The sequence below is a fragment of the Diorhabda carinulata genome, chromosome 6, assembly GCF_026250575.1.
Source record: "Diorhabda carinulata isolate Delta chromosome 6, icDioCari1.1, whole genome shotgun sequence".
Classification (NCBI taxonomy): Eukaryota; Metazoa; Arthropoda; class Insecta; order Coleoptera; family Chrysomelidae; genus Diorhabda; species Diorhabda carinulata.
This window is the reverse complement of record NC_079465.1, coordinates 30,982,316-31,002,041: the sequence shown is the minus strand read 5'-3', so window position 1 is coordinate 31,002,041 and position 19,726 is coordinate 30,982,316. Positions and strand designations below refer to the sequence as shown.

General features: G+C 30.0%; 2 protein-coding genes across 2 annotated transcripts; one reads left to right on the top strand and one right to left on the bottom strand.

Moving 5' to 3' along the window:
• Window positions 1-1,185: 1,185 nt before the first annotated feature.
• On the bottom strand, window positions 1,186-8,624 carry LOC130895586 (heat shock 70 kDa protein cognate 2-like). Its single transcript, XM_057802961.1, has 5 exons — window positions 8,539-8,624; window positions 7,867-8,050; window positions 4,729-4,963; window positions 3,275-4,521; window positions 1,186-1,539 (listed from the first exon to the last, which is right to left on the bottom strand). The coding sequence occupies exons 2-5, from the start codon at window positions 8,038-8,040 to the stop codon at window positions 1,312-1,314; spliced, it is 1,884 nt and encodes a 627-aa protein (XP_057658944.1). The 5' UTR covers window positions 8,041-8,050; window positions 8,539-8,624; the 3' UTR covers window positions 1,186-1,311.
• A 5,584-nt stretch (window positions 8,625-14,208) lies between these two features.
• LOC130895583 (uncharacterized) lies at window positions 14,209-19,558 on the top strand. The gene is made up of 9 exons (XM_057802957.1): window positions 14,209-14,410; window positions 15,515-15,645; window positions 15,712-15,832; window positions 17,190-17,320; window positions 17,507-17,588; window positions 17,919-18,086; window positions 18,348-18,485; window positions 18,708-18,874; window positions 19,487-19,558. The coding sequence occupies exons 1-9, from the start codon at window positions 14,252-14,254 to the stop codon at window positions 19,530-19,532; spliced, it is 1,143 nt and encodes a 380-aa protein (XP_057658940.1). The 5' UTR covers window positions 14,209-14,251; the 3' UTR covers window positions 19,533-19,558.
• The last annotated feature ends 168 nt before the right edge of the window (window positions 19,559-19,726 follow it).

Genomic DNA, 19,726 nt, shown 5'->3' with positions numbered 1-19,726 from the left:
GTATCTTATCTTATTTCACTTACCTTCCCGACGTTTTCTAACCTCACTTAACCTTATTTAAGGTTACCTAACCTCAGTTTAACGTTACCTAACCTCAATTAATCTTGTTTAACATTACCTAACGTCAGTTTAACGTTACCTAACCTCAGTTTAACGTTACCTAACCTCAATTAATCTTGTTTAACGTTACCTAACCTCAATTTATCTTGTTTAACGTTACCTAACCTCAGTTAAACTTGTTTAACATTACCTAACCTCAGTTTAACGTTACCTAACCTCAGTTTAACGTTACCTAACCTCAGTTAATCTTGTTTAACATTACCTAACCTCAGTTTAACGTTACCTTACCTCAGTTTAACGTTACCTAACCTCAATTAATCTTGTTTAACATTACCCAACCTCAGTTTAACGTTACCTAACCTCAATTAATCTTGTTTAACGTTACCTAACCTCAATTTATCTTGTTTAACGTTACCTAACCTCAGTTAAACTTGTTTAACATTACCTAACCTCAGTTTAACGTTACCTAACCTCAGTTTAACGTTACCTAACCTCAGTTAATCTTGTTTAACATTACCTAACCTCAGTTTAACGTTACCTTACCTCAGTTTAACGTTACCTAACCTCAATTAATCTTGTTTAACATTACCCAACCTCAGTTTAACGTTACCTAACCTCAATTAATCTTGTTTAACGTTACCTAACCTCAATTTATCTTGTTTAACGTTACCTAACCTCAGTTAAACTTGTTTAACATTACCTAACCTCAGTTTAACGTTACCTAACCTCAGTTTAACGTTACCTAACCTCAGTTAATCTTGTTTAACATTACCTAACCTCAGTTTAACGTTACCTAACCTCAGTTTAACGTTACCTAACCTCAATTAATCTTGTTTAACATTACCTAACCTCAGTTAACTTTATCTGATCTAAACTAGCCTTAAGGTGGTGGACAATTTGTTATGTTGGCCGAGGAAGATCACGATAAATTTCATGCCAAATAATTCCAAGAGTCGTCGACGTACCATTTTATTACTTATGCAGCGGTTTTAAAATATGACAATCACGTTTTTATCAGGACAATATATAATAATTCCAAACTCAAATTATAATTTAAACACGTTCGCTGCCGATAATCCAATCAAAAAACTTCTTTCCTTATCAATAATAAAAAATAACATAAAAAAAAATTAGTGAATATTTATTATTTCCATAATATTATTTATTATAATTATACAGGGTGTCATTACAAATATTAGTATTTGAAAGAATATGACGGAATTTTTAGTAAATAATTCGAATACCAAAAAATTAATCAACTTCTTCGACTTTTGGACCACCTTGAGCTTGTTGGGATCCCATGTGGAGCTTCATCATAACAGGCGAACAATCCTGTTGTACTTCCTTCAATTTATGTTCGAATTCGTCTTTTTCGGCCAATTGATTCGAATCTAACCAAGATAATACTTCGGCGCATTTATCTTGTACCAATTTTTTATCTTCTGTAGTCAATTTATCAGCCGGGGCGTCTTCTACGGCCTAAAATTCATAATTTCGATAATAGTTCGTCGTTAATTTATGTAGAAAAGTGTCTTTAAATGACAAATGATGGTTAGTTTATGTAGAAAACTGTTTTATAAGACAAATGACAGTTAATTTATGTAGAAAACTGTCTTAAAAGACAAATGACAGTTAGATTATGTACAAAACTGTCTTAAAAGACAAATGACGGTTACTTCATGTAGAAAACTGTCTTAAAAGGCAAATCACGGTTAATTTATGTAGAAAACTGTCTTTAAATGACAAATGACGATTAGTTTATGTAGAAAACTGTCTTAAATGACAAATCACGGATAGTTTATGTAGAAAACAGTCTTTAAAAGACAAATGACAGTTAGTTTATGCAGAAAACTATCTTAAAAGACAAATGACGGTTACTTCATGTAGAAAACTGTCTTTAAATGACAAATGGCAGTTAATTTATGTAGAAAACTGTCTTAAAAGACAAACGACGGTTAATTTATATAGAAAACTGTCTTTAAATGAAAAATGACGGTTAATTTATGTAGAAAACTGTCTTAAAAGACAAATGACGGTTAATTTATGTAGAAAACTGTCTTTAAATGACAAATCACGGATAGTTTATGTAGAAAACAGTCTTTAAATGACAAATGACAGTTAATTTATGTAGAAAACTGTCTTAAATGACAAATGACGGATAGTTTATGTAGAAAACAGTCTTTAAAAGACAAATGACGGTTAATTTATGTAGAAAACTGTCTTTAAATGAAAAATGACGGTTAATTTATGTAGAAAACTGTCTTAAAAGACAAATGACGGTTAATTTATGTAGAAAACTGTCTTTAAATGACAAATCACGGATAGTTTATGTAGAAAACAGTCTTTAAAAGACAAATGACAGTTAGTTTATGCAGAAAACTATCTTAAAAGACAAATGACGGTTACTTCATGTAGAAAACTGTCTTTAAATGACAAATGGCAGTTAATTTATGTAGAAAACTGTCTTAAAAGACAAACGACGGTTAATTTATATAGAAAACTGTCTTTAAATGAAAAATGACGGTTAATTTATGTAGAAAACTGTCTTAAAAGACAAATGACGGTTAATTTATGTAGAAAACTGTCTTTAAATGACAAATCACGGATAGTTTATGTAGAAAACAGTCTTTAAAAGACAAATGACAGTTAGTTTATGCAGAAAACTATCTTAAAAGACAAATGACGGTTACTTCATGTAGAAAACTGTCTTTAAATGACAAATGGCAGTTAATTTATGTAGAAAACTGTCTTAAAAGACAAACGACGGTTAATTTATATAGAAAACTGTCTTTAAATGAAAAATGACGGTTAATTTATGTAGAAAACTGTCTTAAAAGACAAATGACGGTTAATTTATGTAGAAAACTGTCTTTAAATGACAAATCACGGATAGTTTATGTAGAAAACAGTCTTTAAATGACAAATGACAGTTAATTTATGTAGAAAACTGTCTTAAATGACAAATGACGGATAGTTTATGTAGAAAACAGTCTTTAAAAGACAAATGACGGTTAATTTATGTAGAAAACTGTCTTTAAATGACAAATGACAGGTAGTTTATGTAGAAAACTGTCTTAAAAGACAAATGAAGGTTAGATTATGTGGAAAACTGTCTCTAAACACAAATGACGATTAGTTTATGTAGAAAACTGTTTGAAAAGACAAATGACGGTTAGATTATGTAGAAAACTGTCTGTAAAAACACAAAATTTACCTGCTTAGCGCTAAAAATATAAGATTCCAATTGATTCCTGGCGGATATCTTTTGTCGCTGTTGTTCGTCTTCGGCGGCATATTTTTCAGCATCGGCAAGCATCTTATCAATATCAGCTTTCGATAATCTCCCTTTATCGTTGGTTATCGTGATTTTTTCCGATTTTCCAGTACTGCTATCTTTAGCGGAAACGTTCAATATCCCATTGGCGTCCAAATCGAAGGTTACCTCAATTTTAGGTACCCCTCTAGGAGCTGGAGGTATTCCTGTCAAATTAAAAGTTCCCAAAAGGTTATTGTCTTTGGTCATAGCTCGTTCCCCTTCGAATACTTGAATAGTAACAGCATTTTGATTATCGGCGTATGTAGTGAAAGTTTGTTGTTGTTTACACGGTATCCTCGAATTTCTTTCGACGATTTTCGTCATAACTCCTCCCGCTGTTTCTATTCCTAGCGACAAAGGAGCCACGTCTACTAGTAGTACGTCTTGTATTTGCGAGCTAGTATCTCCGCTAAGGATAGCAGCTTGTACAGCGGCTCCGTAAGCTACAGCTTCGTCTGGATTAATACTTAAATTCAATGCTTTACCGCAGAAGAAATCTTGCAACATCTTTTGTATTTTCGGAATTCTAGTAGAACCTCCGACTAATACAACATCGTGGATAGCTTCCTTATCTAATTTAGCGTCGATCAAAGATTTTTCCACTGGTTGGAGAGTCGATCTAAACAGATCCATACAAAGTTCCTCGAATCGAGCTCTGGTTATTTTCGAATAAAAATCGACACCTTCGTGTAAAGCGTCTATTTCTAAACTAGCTTCGGTACTCGAAGACAACGTCCTTTTAGCTCTTTCGCAAGCGGTTCTCAATCTCCTTAACGCCCTACTATTACCGCTCAGATCTTTCTTGTGTTTCCTTTTAAATTCCTCCACGAAATGATTTACTAAACGATTATCGAAATCTTCGCCACCTAAATGCGTATCTCCGGCTGTTGATTTAACTTCAAATAGAGATCCTTCGTCTATCGCTAATATTGATACATCGAAAGTACCACCTCCTAAATCGAATATCAACACGTTTTTTTCTCCTTTCAAGTTCTTGTCCAATCCATAAGCCAGAGCAGCGGCCGTCGGTTCATTTATGATTCTTAAGACGTTAAGACCGGCGATGGCACCGGCGTCTTTGGTTGCTTGTCTTTGGGAATCGTTGAAATATGCTGGTACCGTAACTACGGCGTCTGTTACTTTACCTGAAGAAGTTTCGATTAGATATATTCTTGGGGAAGACAACAACAAAGAAATAATAGAAAAGAATGGAGAAATGATATTAGATCGTGGTTGGACTCTACGCATACCTCATAAGAGCTAATGTAGAAGGGATTAAGGATTAATAAAGATAGACCGTGGAAAGCAACAGGAAAACGGAATTGGAATGGATTTGAAGAAAAATAACGTACCTCCGAGGTAAGTTTCCGCGATTTCCCTCATCTTCGTCAAAACCATCGAACTAATTTCTTCTGGAGCGAACTTTTTGGTTTCACCTTTATATTCGACTTGGATTTTCGGTTTACCGCAATCGTTGATGACTTGGAATGGCCAATGTTTCATGTCGCCTTGTATTTTGGGATCGTCGAATTTTCTCCCGATGAGACGCTTGGCGTCGAAGACGGTGTTCTTAGGATTCATGGCTACCTAATAACAAATATCGAAATTAAATTGGGATAACGAAAAATCTATCCAACTCCAAGACAGTAAGGTATCGAAAAACCTGTTCAAGTGGTCTGCCGATAGAGAGATAAATAACATCCGGTATACCACTCTCTATCTCTCTCTATTCGCTTCTGATTATTTTGCCGTTCCCGCCACTCGAAACTTCGACGTCATGGCGATCCGATCGCAATCAGCAATCCGGGATTACTCGAACAATTATGGCAGCGCCATCTATGCGTCAGTTACAAGACTTATCGAGCGATGTTATGTCTTACTGTCTTTAAAAGACAAATGACTGGTAGTTTATGTAGAAAACTGTCTTAAAAGTCAAATGACGGTTACTTTATGTAGAAAATTGTCTTAAAAGACAAATGACAGTTAATTTATGTAGAAAACAGTCTTTAAATGACAAATGACGATTAGTTTATGTAGAAAACAGTCTTTAAATGACAAATGACAGTTAGTTTATGTAGAAAACTGTTTTAAAAGTCAAATGACGGTTACTTTATGTAGAAAACTATCTTTAAAAGACAAATGACAGTTAGATTATGTAGAAAACTGTCTTAAAAGTCAAATGACGGTTACTTTATGTAGAAAATTGTCTTAAAAGACAAATGACAGTTAATTTATGTAGAAAACAGTCTTTAAATGACAAATGACGATTAGTTTATGTAGAAAACAGTCTTTAAATGACAAATGACAGTTAGTTTATGTAGAAAACTGTTTTAAAAGTCAAATGACGGTTACTTTATGTAGAAAATTGTCTTAAAAGACAAATGACAGTTAATTTATGTAGAAAACAGTCTTTAAATGACAAATGACGATTAGTTTATGTAGAAAACTGTCTTAAAAGTCAAATGACGGTTACTTTATGTAGAAAATTGTCTTAAAAGACAAATGACAGTTAATTTATGTAGAAAACAGTCTTTAAATGACAAATGACGATTAGTTTATGTAGAAAACAGTCTTTAAATGACAAATGACAGTTAGTTTATGTAGAAAACTGTCTTAAAAGTCAAATGACGGTTACTTTATGTAGAAAATTGTCTTAAAAGACAAATGACAGTTAATTTATGTAGAAAACAGTCTTTAAATGACAAATGACGATTAGTTTATGTAGAAAACAGTCTTTAAATGACAAATGACAGTTAGTTTATGTAGAAAACTGTTTTAAAAGTCAAATGACGGTTACTTTATGTAGAAAACTATCTTTAAAAGACAAATGACAGTTAGATTATGTAGAAAACTGTTTTAAAACACAAATGACAGTTAGATTATGTGGAAAACTGTCTTTAAAAGACAAATGACAGTTAGATTATGTAGAAAACTGTCTCTAAACACAAATGACGATTAGTTTATGTAGAAAACTGTCTTTAAAAGTCAAATGACGGTTACTTTATGTAGAAAACTGTCTTTAAATGAAAAATGACGGTTAATTTATGTAGAAAACTGTCTTAAAAGACAAATGACGGTTACTTCATGTAGAAAACTGTCTTTAAATGACAAATGTCGATTAGTTTATGTAGAAAACAGTCTTTAAAAGACAAATGACAGTTAGTTTATATAGAAAACTGTTTTAAAACACAAATGACAGTTAGATTATGTAAAAAACTGTCTTTAAAAGACAAATGACAGTTAGATTATGTAGAAAACTATCTTTAAAAGACAAATGACAGTTAGATTATGTAGAAAACTGTCTCTAAACACAAATGACGATTAGTTTATGTAGAAAACTGTCTTTAAAAGTCAAATGACGGTTACTTTATGTAGAAAACTGTCTTTAAATGACAAATGACGGTTAGTTTATGTAGAAAACAGTCTTTAAATGACAAATGACGGTTAGTTTATGTAGAAAACAGTCTTTAAATGACAAATGACGGTTAGTTTATGTACAAAACTGTCTTTAAATGACAAATGACGATTAGTTTATGTAGAAAACTGTCTTTAAATGACAAATGACGGTTAGATTATGTAGAAAACTGTCTTTAAGAGTCAAATGACGGTTACTTTATGTAGAAAACTGTCTTTAAATGACAAATGACAGTTAGATTATGTAGAAAACTGTCTCTAAACACAAATGACAGTTAGATTATATAGAAAACTGTCTCTAAATACAAATGACGATTAGTTTATGTAGAAAACTGTCTTTAAAAGTCAAATGACGTTTACTTTATGTAGAAAACTGTCTTTAAATGAAAAATGACGGTTACTTTATGTAGAAAACAGTCTTTAAATGACAAATGACGGTTAGTTTATGTAGAAAACTGTCTCTAAACACAAATGACGGTTAGATTAAGTAGAAAACTATCTTTAAAAGACAAATGACAGTTAGATTATGTAGAAAACTGTCTCTAAACACAAATGACGGTTAGATTATGTAGAAAACTATCTTTAAAAGACAAATGACAGTTAGATTATGTAGAAAACTGTCTCTAAACACAAATGACGATTAGTTTATGTAGAAAACTGTCTCTAAACACAAATGACGATTAGTTTATGTAGAAAACTGTTTTAGCTCTTACCATTGGAGACTTTAAATGTTGCGTCTGGGTATTTTTGAAATTTTATAGGGATTGAAATATCGATGGTACGTTTGTAAATTGACACCTTGTATAAACTACCGATTTCGATGTTTTCAAAGGCGACTGGTTTTTCCAAAAAAGGACTATAAGATTGTAATTATCGCAACCAGATCCTTTAAACGTAAATGGTATTGGGTAGTACCATAAAGTTACGTAAAAATTGGATTCCATTTATAGAAATATTTTATTTTTTTTTTTCGATTTCTCTTAATCAAATCAAATTTTATCAACGTACAAATATATCGTTTGTCTTACAAATAATCTTAAAAAATTCAATTTTAGATATTATACAGAATGACTCACTTGATTTTTAGCAGCGTCTCCAATCAATCTTTCGCTATCGGTGAAAGCCACGTAACTAGGGGTGGTTCTGTTTCCTTGGTCGTTAGCTATAATTTCAACTTTTCCGTGTTGCCATACACCTACGCAGGAGTAAGTAGTACCCAAATCGATACCGATTGCTGCTACTTTACCCATTTTGGAAATACTGTAGACGAAAATCTGATTTAACTCAATTTTATAGGATCGTTAAATTAATTGACTAGTTTCGACGTTGTTGTATCTCATCAGAGTGGTGTAACGAACACTCCTAAACACCTGAATTGAAGACAACTTCGAACAGAGGGTTCATGTAGTTATATAATCAAAGTATTCGAAAACTGGGAAATATATTAGTGTTAGTACACTTTTTTTTCGAAATCTTGTTTTATAATATTATAGAGCACGAAATAAAAGAGAAAATTGAAAGTTTATTAGAAACATTTTGGGAATAATTGGAGGTCGACGTATTTTCAATTTCCTCGCACTATAATGATACAAATTTTTACCGGACTAATAGGCGAATCACAGGAATTATAGGTTATATGAAAAATCGGCCAGAAATTGATGAAAATTAGTAAATTTTCCATGGAAAATATAAATTATATTATATTACGAATAAAGTTTAGTCATAAAAAATATATTTGAAACTCTTACCGGTTGTTTTTGATGCCAAAAAACAGAAAATTTTATAGTTGCTTACCAGTTTTGTGACTATAATAGAATGTGAAAATCGAGTATCCAAAGTGATGGCGTGCATCCTCCCACAGATCGTCTAGGTGGGGAAAATTGGGTTAATATATCTATAGATACAATTTAAGATATACAGGGTGTGCAAATTTGAAAATAATGTAACATTTTATCTTTCATTTGTGTGGGTATGATTATTTTTAATCGGGCAATAATTGAGTTAACATTCGACAAGTATTTAATGACTTAAGATCGTAAATTCAGAAAAATTTTTAATGTTTTTTGTATCTACAATAGACAAATAATAATTCCAAACAAATTCTACAGAATCATTTTAATAAAAACCATAGAAAATTACGTTAATTTAACAATTATTACAAACGATTTTTTCTATTTCAAAATTTGAATAATACATCTCGAAAATTCGACGTTTTATAATACGATATAATGTCTTTTAATAAAATTTTCGAAATGATTCATTTGTTTTGATTGAAATAGATTCGCCGTTGGAAAATTCTTACTTAAAATTCAGTATAAATCAAAACGAGAAAGTATAAAATCTAAAAATACTCGACGTGTTTTCAAAATAAACCCGATAGAAATTTGAAACGTGATTTCAACAAAATTAGATTAGAAAAATTATCTCGACGTTATATTATAGGTAGGCGACAAAGTAATTTCATTTTTTTTAAATAAAAAATAGTTTTTAATCAATTATATATCTTCCATTTTGTTTAATGACCTTTTTCCACCCTCAAAATACCGCGCTCGTAAAAAAACTGAACCAGGTCATCGTCAAATTTTGACAATTCAAAGAATTCTACAAATTTCGAAATAAATGGTAATCAGACGGTGCTAAATCAGGGTTGTATGGGGGAAGCTTTGCCGATTCGACAATTCTGGTCGTTTTTCCTTGATTGCTCCGTCCAATTTTATTAATTGTTGATAGTAAACATCAGATTTGATCGTTTGGTTCATTAAAAACACCTCAAACAACACAACACCTTTAAAATCCAACCAAAATGGTAGTATTAGCTTTTTTCGTTGTTTATCAGTCTTCCCGTGTGGTTTGTGCTAGTTCATCGTGTTTATTCGAACTATGATACTCTACAGGATCCATTTTCCATCACCAATGAAGATTCTTTTCAAAAAAGGATCAGTTTCATTTCGTTTAAAGTGCATATCGCAAACGTTGATTATTTTTGTCGAATAAATTCGATTAAAAAGTCCAAAGCAGCGACTCATCATGAAAAAAAACAACTAGAAACATACTTTAACTAGTAGTAGTTGATATGAAAACATTTTTAACCCAAAACAACGAATCAGGGTCGTTAGAAATAGTTTCAAATTGAGGTCTTGTTCTAATCATAACCTAAAAATTAGTAGTAGTTCATATAATCGAATTCATAACCTAAAACTAGATTTGTAACTTATAAATTTTAGTTCAAACGTAAATTTTGTTAAGATCATAACCTAAAATTATAATAGTAGTTCATATAATCGAGTTCATAACCTAAAACTACATTTGTAACTTATAAATTTTAGTTCAAACGTAAATTTTGTTAAGATCATAACCTAAAATTATAATAGTAGTTCATATAATCGAGTTCATAACCTAAAACTACATTTGTAACTTATAAATTTTAGTTCAAACCTAAATTTTGTTAAGATCATAACCTAAAATTATAGTAGTAGTTCATATAATCGAATTCATAACCTAAAACTAGATTTGTAACTTATAAATTTTAGTTCAAACGTAAATTTTGTTAAGATCATAACCTAAAATTATAATAGTAGTTCATATAATCGAGTTCATAACCTAAAACTACATTTGTAACTTATAAATTTTAGTTCAAACGTAAATTTTGTTAAGATCATAACCTAAAATTATAGTAGTAGTTCATATAATCGAATTCATAACCTAAAACTAGATTTGTAACTTATAAATTTTAGTTCAAACCTAAATTTTGTTAAGATCATAACCTAAAATTATAGTAGTAGTTCATATAATCGAGTTCATAACCTAAAACTACATTTGTAACTTATAAATTTTAGTTCAAACGTAAATTTTGTTAAGATCATAACCTAAAATTATAATAGTAGTTCATATAATCGAGTTCATAACCTAAAACTACATTTGTAACTTATAAATTTTAGTTCAAACCTAAATTTTGTTAAGATCATAACCTAAAATTATAGTAGTAGTTCATATAATCGAATTCATAACCTAAAACTAGATTTGTAACTTATAAATTTTAGTTCAAACCTAAATTTTGTTAAGATCATAACCTAAAATTATAGTAGTAGTTCATATAATCGAGTTCATAACCTAAAACTACATTTGTAACTTATAAATTTTAGTTCAAACCTAAATTTTGTTAAGATCATAACCTAAAATTATAGTAGTAGTTCATATAATCGAATTCATAACCTAAAACTAGATTTGTAACTTATAAATTTTAGTTCAAACGTAAATTTTGTTAAGATCATAACCTAAAATTATAAAAGTAGTTCATATAATCGAGTTCATAACCTAAAACTACATTTGTAACTTATAAATTTTAGTTCAAACCTAAATTTTGTTAAGATCATAACCTAAAATTATAGTAGTAGTTCATATAATCGAATTCATAACCTAAAACTAGATTTGTAACTTATAAATTTTAGTTCAAACCTAAATTTTGTTAAGATCATAACCTAAAATTATAGTAGTAGTTCATATAATCGAGTTCATAACCTAAAACTACATTTGTAACTTATAAATTTTAGTTCAAACGTAAATTTTGTTAAGATCATAACCTAAAATTATAGTAGTAGTTCATATAATCGAGTTCATAACCTAAAACTAGATTTGTAACTTATAAATTTTAGTTCAAACCTAAATTTTGTTAAGATCATAACCTAAAATTATAAAAGTAGTTCATATAATCGAGTTCATAACCTAAAACTACATTTGTAACTTATAAATTTTAGTTCAAACGTAAATTTTGTTAAGATCATAACCTAAAATTATAAAAGTAGTTCATATAATCGAGTTCATAACCTAAAACTACATTTGTAACTTATAAATTTTAGTTCAAACGTAAATTTTGTTAAGATCATAACCTAAAATTATAAAAGTAGTTCATATAATCGAGTTCATAACCTAAAACTACATTTGTAACTTATAAATTTTAGTTCAAACCTAAATTTTGTTAAGATCATAACCTAAAATTATAGTAGTAGTTCATATAATCGAGTTCATAACCTAAAACTACATTTGTAGGTTATAAATTTTAGTTCAAACGTACATTTTGTTATGATCATAACCTAAAATTATAGTAGTAGTTCATATAATCGAGTTCATAACCTAAAACTACATTTGTAGGTTATAAATTTTAGTTCAAACGTAAATTTTGTTAAGATCATAACCTAAAATTATAGTAGTAGTTCATATAATCGAGTTCATAACCTAAAACTAGATTTGTAACTTATAAATTTTAGTTCAAACCTAAATTTTGTTAAGATCATAACCTAAAATTATAAAAGTAGTTCATATAATCGAGTTCATAACCTAAAACTACATTTGTAACTTATAAATTTTAGTTCAAACGTAAATTTTGTTAAGATCATAACCTAAAATTATAAAAGTAGTTCATATAATCGAGTTCATAACCTAAAACTACATTTGTAACTTATAAATTTTAGTTCAAACGTAAATTTTGTTAAGATCATAACCTAAAATTATAAAAGTAGTTCATATAATCGAGTTCATAACCTAAAACTACATTTGTAACTTATAAATTTTAGTTCAAACGTAAATTTTGTTAAGATCATAACCTAAAATTATAATAGTAGTTCATATAATCGAGTTCATAACCTAAAACTACATTTGTAGGTTATAAATTTTAGTTCAAACGTAAATTTTGTTAAGATCATAACCTAAAATTATAAAAGTAGTTCATATAATCGAGTTCATAACCTAAAACTACATTTGTAACTTATAAATTTTAGTTCAAACGTAAATTTTGTTAAGATCATAACCTAAAATTATAGTAGTAGTTCATATAATCGAATTCATAACCTAAAACTACATTTGTAACTTATAAATTTTAGTTCAAACGTAAATTTTGTTAAGATCATAACCTAAAATTATAATAGTAGTTCATATAATCGAGTTCATAACCTAAAACTACATTTGTAGGTTATAAATTTTAGTTCAAACGTAAATTTTGTTAAGATCATAACCTAAAATTATAAAAGTAGTTCATATAATCGAGTTCATAACCTAAAACTACATTTGTAACTTATAAATTTTAGTTCAAACGTAAATTTTGTTAAGATCATAACCTAAAATTATAGTAGTAGTTCATATAATCGAATTCATAACCTAAAACTACATTTGTAACTTATAAATTTTAGTTCAAACGTAAATTTTGTTAAGATCATAACCTAAAATTATAATAGTAGTTCATATAATCGAGTTCATAACCTAAAACTACATTTGTAGGTTATAAATTTTAGTTCAAACGTAAATTTTGTTAAGATCATAACCTAAAATTATAAAAGTAGTTCATATAATCGAGTTCATAACCTAAAACTACATTTGTAACTTATAAATTTTAGTTCAAACGTAAATTTTGTTAAGATCATAACCTAAAATTATAAAAGTAGTTCATATAATCGAATTCATAACCTAAAACTACATTTGTAACTTATAAATTTTAGTTCAAACGTAAATTTTGTTATGATCATAACCTAAAATTATAGTAGTAGTTCATATAATCGAGTTCATAACCTAAAACTAGAGTTGTAGGTTATAAATATTAGTTCAAACGTAAATTTTGTTCTGATGATAACCTAAAATTATAGTTGTAGTTCATATAAACAATTAAACGATAATCTATATAACTTAAACGACGCTTTATCAATAACTGACTCAATTTCGTGAAATTTCTAAGGCTAAATGCAGTTTTTTCTTCAATTCGTTGCTTGTAATACCAATTGAATAATTTCCTTTAGATAAATCGAGTTCTCGTTGCAGCGCCATCTCTTGGTTCAATAGCAATACTAAACTTACATGGAAAAAAACAGTTTTCTGTCTGATTTTGGCGGCATATTTCAAATACAAATCTCACGATTAGATATTTTTCAAAATAATTCAAAAAGATCGTGACCGTAATCATGCATCCATTAAATGAAGTGATGACACACTTTAACTAACCTCAAAAAAGACCCCTAACCTTCGGTTTTTTATTTAAAACACGACGGGTCGGAATGTTTTAAACATATTTCCAAATTTCTTCATATTTTGCCCTTAAAACCGATCCGATTTAACTTCTTTAATCAAATCTATAAAAACTGTTACGTTTATTGGCATCTCTTTTTTCAAAATATAGTTGTTTCACTCTAAATAGTCTGTATGAAACCGCCTGCTTCGATTAGTTTAAAAACGAAATCGAATATTCGAAATTTGATCACGTGTGGCAACGTCGCAAAGTTTCAACCGCGTTTTCCGTTATTTGGTACACCCGTTACGGCGAATTTATTGCGAAATTCCAACTAAACAGAATTAACTTTATTGTTTAAAATTTAAGTAAATTTACTTACAATGCCTATTAAATATTAATGTCCCATTAAAATATTCGCCTTGTAGTCGAAACGATTTCATACCGAAATTGTTGTATAAATAATTTCGAATATGGTAGTTGTTAGTAAAGAAGTTTTCTATAAACATGTACTCAAAGATACAGGATGTCAATTTGTACATTATTGGACTCCGAGTTGTACAACGGCGCTTTCGAATTTACTACCCAACGTAGTTTTAGGAACGACCAAGTTTTTTATTCCCATATTTATTGTAAGTTATACAAAAATTCATTATACAGCGTGTCGAGTATTGTAAAACCATAAAAACGCGTTGTGGAATAAACGCTACGAATATACAGGGTGTGGTACGAAAATTTTTAAGATACGTTGGATTTAGATACCAAACAACTTGATTCAAAGTAACCGGCGGATATATTTGTCTGCCGCACCCTGTATAAAGTATTATTATAGAATATTTTATATAAAAACGAATAAATTAACTAACACCATCATTTAAAATAACTCAAACGGCTTGATTCTATTAAGCTTTCTCCCTAAAATTTGGAATTTGGAAACGGGGACACAGTCGTAAGCCATATGTCCAGACGGGGTCCAAAATCCCTTTGTAAAGAAGCAATTTTTTGTTTATAGTCTTTGTTTTAACGTTAACTGTCCAACGAAGTCCTTCGCATTGTTAGTATAAAAAAATTCGATTCTATTCTTGATACGCCATGTATTAATTCAATAATTAGCTTCTTCATGGTCTGTTCCACGTCCAAAATAACCACCAGCAAGTGTCTTCAAGGTTTTGGTATATTTAACTTGTAGTTTATTAAAGACCACATCTATGAAAGCTGCAGAATCCTTCCAAGGACTAGATCGATGGTTTAGAGTCAAATTTTTGACATGGAATGATGTTGTTAACCTTGGGAAGGTTCCTTGATTTACGTACCATAACCTCTGCTACTTCCAACAGTTTAGGAAGGTTTTTTTTATCTATAGCTTTACGTGGAAGCTTCTTCAGTACTTCCTCGATGATGATGTCAAATCTAAAAGCTTTTTTACGATTTATGTTGATCGTAGAAACTTCTTTTGAAGAATGGAGTTTATTCGAGTCTTTGGGCTTCTTCAACCTTGGTTGCTTTGGTCGAAAATTTTCAGAGTAGTTCTTCATAAGTTAATTAGTGTCTATAATTGGGGTACCTCGTCATTTAAAGGGTTAACTTTATGGTGAGACATTAATTAATGAAAAATTGAATAATTTATGTGGAGAATTTGATATTTTTGTTGGGATTCGAACTACAAGCAGAAGTTTTTATTAAAATTATTGATAATTGAATAATTTCTTTACATAATTTTGCTTTTTTAATTCAAGATCCGATTGATTATGGATTACAAAATGAAGAAGAAAAATATAGGAAAACGATCGTTGAAACGTGTTTTTAGAACTGTATTTTACGGATTTTTAATGGGAACTTTTACATTCGGTTCGATATGTCTTTTGGCGTAAGATTTTTTTATTTGAAAATTCATATTTAATACGGTTTTTTACTATTTTTACCACGTTTTTAGCAAAACCTTTGGATTACATTTTTATACAGCTTTACTAGTACCCGGATTAATATCTGGTACATCTATATTAGTTGAATCCAAGGAAAACCAAAATTTGAACACTTTAATGTTTTTTAATTCAGTAAGTTTATTTTTTTTAATATATCCAACCCTCTATATAATCAGAATCATATAGAAACTGTCTTCCCCATATTATGATTCACGAATTGCAGAAGATTTTAATAAATTTGTTGTCTACAACTTAAAGAAACGTCGACTGGTCTGATAAGTACAGAAAAATTTACAAAAACTTGTCGAATCCACTACAAGACACCGATTCGTCCAGATAGTTTACAAAAACTTGGAATCTTCTTCGAGACCAAAAAGTTGTAGCTTCGAATCCACTACAAGACACAGATTCGTCCAGAAAGTTTACAAAAACTTGGAATCTTCTTCGAGACCAAAAAGTTGTAGCTTCGAATCCACTACAAGACACAGATTCGTCCAGATAGTTTACAAAAACTTGGAATCTTCTTCGAGACCAAAAAGTTGTAGCTTCGAATCCACTACAACACACAGATTCGTCCAGATATAGTTTAGAAAAACTTGGAATCTTCTTCGAGACTAAAAAGTTGTAGCTTCGAATCCACTAAAAGACACCGATTCGTCCAGATAGTTTACAAAAACTTGGAATCTTCTTCGAGACCAAAAAGTTGTAGCTTCGAATCCATTACAAGACACAGATTCGTCCAGAAAGTTTACAAAAACTTGGAATCTTCTTCGAGACTAACAAGTTGTAGCTTCGAATCCATTACAAGACACAGATTCGTCCAGAAAGGTTACAAAAACTTGGAATCTTCTTCGAGACTAACAAGTTGTAGCTTCGAATCCACTACAAGACACAGATTCGTCCAGATAGTTTACAAAAACTTGGAATCTTCTTCGAGACCAAAAAGTTGTAGCTTCGAATCCACTACAAGACACAGATTCGTCCAGAAAGGTTACAAAAACTTGGAATCTTCTTCGAGACTAACAAGTTGTAGCTTCGAATCCACTACAACACACAGATTCGTCCAGATAGTTTACAAAAACTTGGAATCTTCTTGGAGACTAAAAAGTTGTAGCTTCGAATCCACTACAACACACAGATTCGTCCAGATATAGTTTAGAAAAACTTGGAATCTTCTTCGAGACTAAAAAGTTGTAGCTTCGAATCCACTACAACACACAGATTCGTCCAGATATAGTTTAGAAAAACTTGGAATCTTCTTCGAGACTAACAAGTTGTAGCTTCGAATCCATTACAAGACACAGATTCGTCCAGATAGAGTTAACCAGGTTATATTAAATGGACTCACGATGCTACAGCACTTTGTAAACAATATTTAGACCATAACAGAATTAAAGAAATGTTAAAAATTGGTTCAAGAGTTTAAATTGATCATTTTCACTTTATTATACTGTATAGAAAAGTTAAAACATCCCGTATATCTTTACAGTTCTTAGAAACATGTTTAAACGCGTTGAGATTATCATCTGTACAACAAACGGCGTTATTTATGATCACCAGCGGAATTCTAATGCACCTTTTCGAAAAAAGAAATAAAGAAATTGATTTCAATTATTTTTGGTAAGTAAAATTCAAAAATAATGTGTATCTGTCATATTTTTTTGAATCTCACTAGTGATTTATGAATTAGTTAAACACCCACCTTATTTACCAGATCTAACCCGTAGTTTTATTTAAAACCTTCAAGTTTTACTTGCAGGAAACAGACGTATTCATATCTTAGTTTTTTTTCGTTTTAAATTACAGGTTTTTCATTCCAAAATTAAAAAATGATAAATACAGAAAAAATCGAAAATCTCTCAAGCAAATCGGAGAAATTTCATTACAGGTGAATATACTGGCCTACCCTAATGTTGTAACATTTTATTAAATTAAACTTTTGGTTTGTGTACGAGGTTCGATTAAAAAATTTTAGTAGCAAACAATAAAAACTGATAGTGATAATTTAAAACGGATTTTTTAAGAAAATAAGAATAAGAAATATGTTTTTAATAAGATTATGGTTAATATTGAAGCTTCCAGCTAATAATTGATCATTTTTTAAGACAAAACCGAGCGCCGCGATCTTCTGGTGTGTTTTTCTAGATTTTAACCGAGTCGCGTGCTCCCGAGAAATCAAAAAACCGTTTTAAGAACCACTACGCTTATATTCTTGCAGGCATTTTTCAAATATTCGTTGGTAGGTGTTGGAATCAATCTAACTAAACGTTTATTAGGAAAATTGAATTCGATATTTAAGGATCCGAAAAAGATTTTTGACGTTATTTTTCATAAATCGAATATTTATTTTGGTTTATTTGTCGGTGTTTACGTCGGATTATATATGGTAAGTAATCAAAATTTGTTAATATATGATCATAGACAAACAATTTATCAATAAACTTTTCTATTTTATCTTTGGCAAAAGTTATTAATTAAAACCACTCGAGTTTCGAGGTATGGCAACACTGATATAAATATGTCAAATCTGACATTGACATTTGACATTTTTGCATAGCAGATTTTATTTGTTGTTTCGTGTCAACTAAATCGGCGTTTTATGATGATCAGTATTAAACTTTACAGTAAAGATTTTTACACATTTCAGGCAATAAGTTCTTATTTAGAACTGAACGATCAAACAAAGGAATGGCGCGGACTTATCTCCGGAATTATTTCGGGAATTACTTATATATGTTGCCCCACAATTCAAGTTTTAGTACTGGCACTAACCACAACCTTACAGGTAAAACAAAAATTTAATTTGTTTCCTTTGGGTTTTTTTTAACGAATCAGCATCGTTTCCATTAAATTATTAGAGCTGGCAACATCCAAATGATACCCAAAAGATTAAACTTCTTGAATTGGATCTTCAAGTTCAAAATTGTCATTTTTCATTATATATTTATTAATAAAACTAGTTGCGAGGTTTCCGTATAAATTTAAACATATTTTTCATTATTTTCAGATGATTTATCATCGATTTTGCGAAAAATATAAAATCACCGATCACTTCTATCAGCGATTGTTGATATTTCAATTGACTCACGCTATTAATTTGCATAACAAATTTTTTAACGATGAAATCTGTTCCCCGTACTACGATAAAATGATCGACGCTTGTACTAATAATGTGTAAGTGAAATGATTTCTTATAATATGTCCAAAATTAGTAGTTTGGCGACTAAAAACACTTTTAAATTGTAAAAAATCGTATCCATACATTCTGTCAAGTTTCGATTCTCGCCAAATCAATTTTTCGTAAAAGTTTATTGACGTAATGAAATACGACGTGCACGAAATCGCTTGCAAGTCTCCTGTCATTGCATGACGGCTGTCACTAATAAAACTGTCAAAATTCTATGAGGAAAAGTAAACAAATTCCTAACCTCAAATTTTATCTAATGTTTTGTATCTAGTTTTACGAAAGTCAGCTGATCTGTCAAGTCAAAAGTGACGAAATTTTGAGTGACAAGCAGTCTTTAGAGCTTTGAGCTACAATGTTATAAGATCTAAACTGATTAGATATAATATTAATTTATTACCAAATTCTTGGTGGAAATAATTTGAGAAATAAAGAAAAATCGATTATTTATCATAGGTGGCAAAATCTAGTGCCACTATTTGAGAAACGTCCTTTAGAGAAAGGTAATTCATTAAAAAATGACTCGTCCAAGTGACATTTTGGATAAATTTTATCGAAATTTCTTTTTTTTTATATGTCGTAGTAGTTTATTTTGTTTTTAGATCGGCAATTATAAAACACGAAGTTATAAATAAAACTCTTTCATAAGAAGAAATAAATAATCTTTTAGGAATTATGCGTTTTTTATTTTCAATATATTTACATCATAACCCTACTTTTTTTCATACCAATATACAGACTCGATTTCCACGAAAACTAGAACAGTATGACAACGTCGGAATTCAGTTGCAACCTCGACGGCCAAACATTTGGTTATTCGACCAATAGGATACTATGCAAGA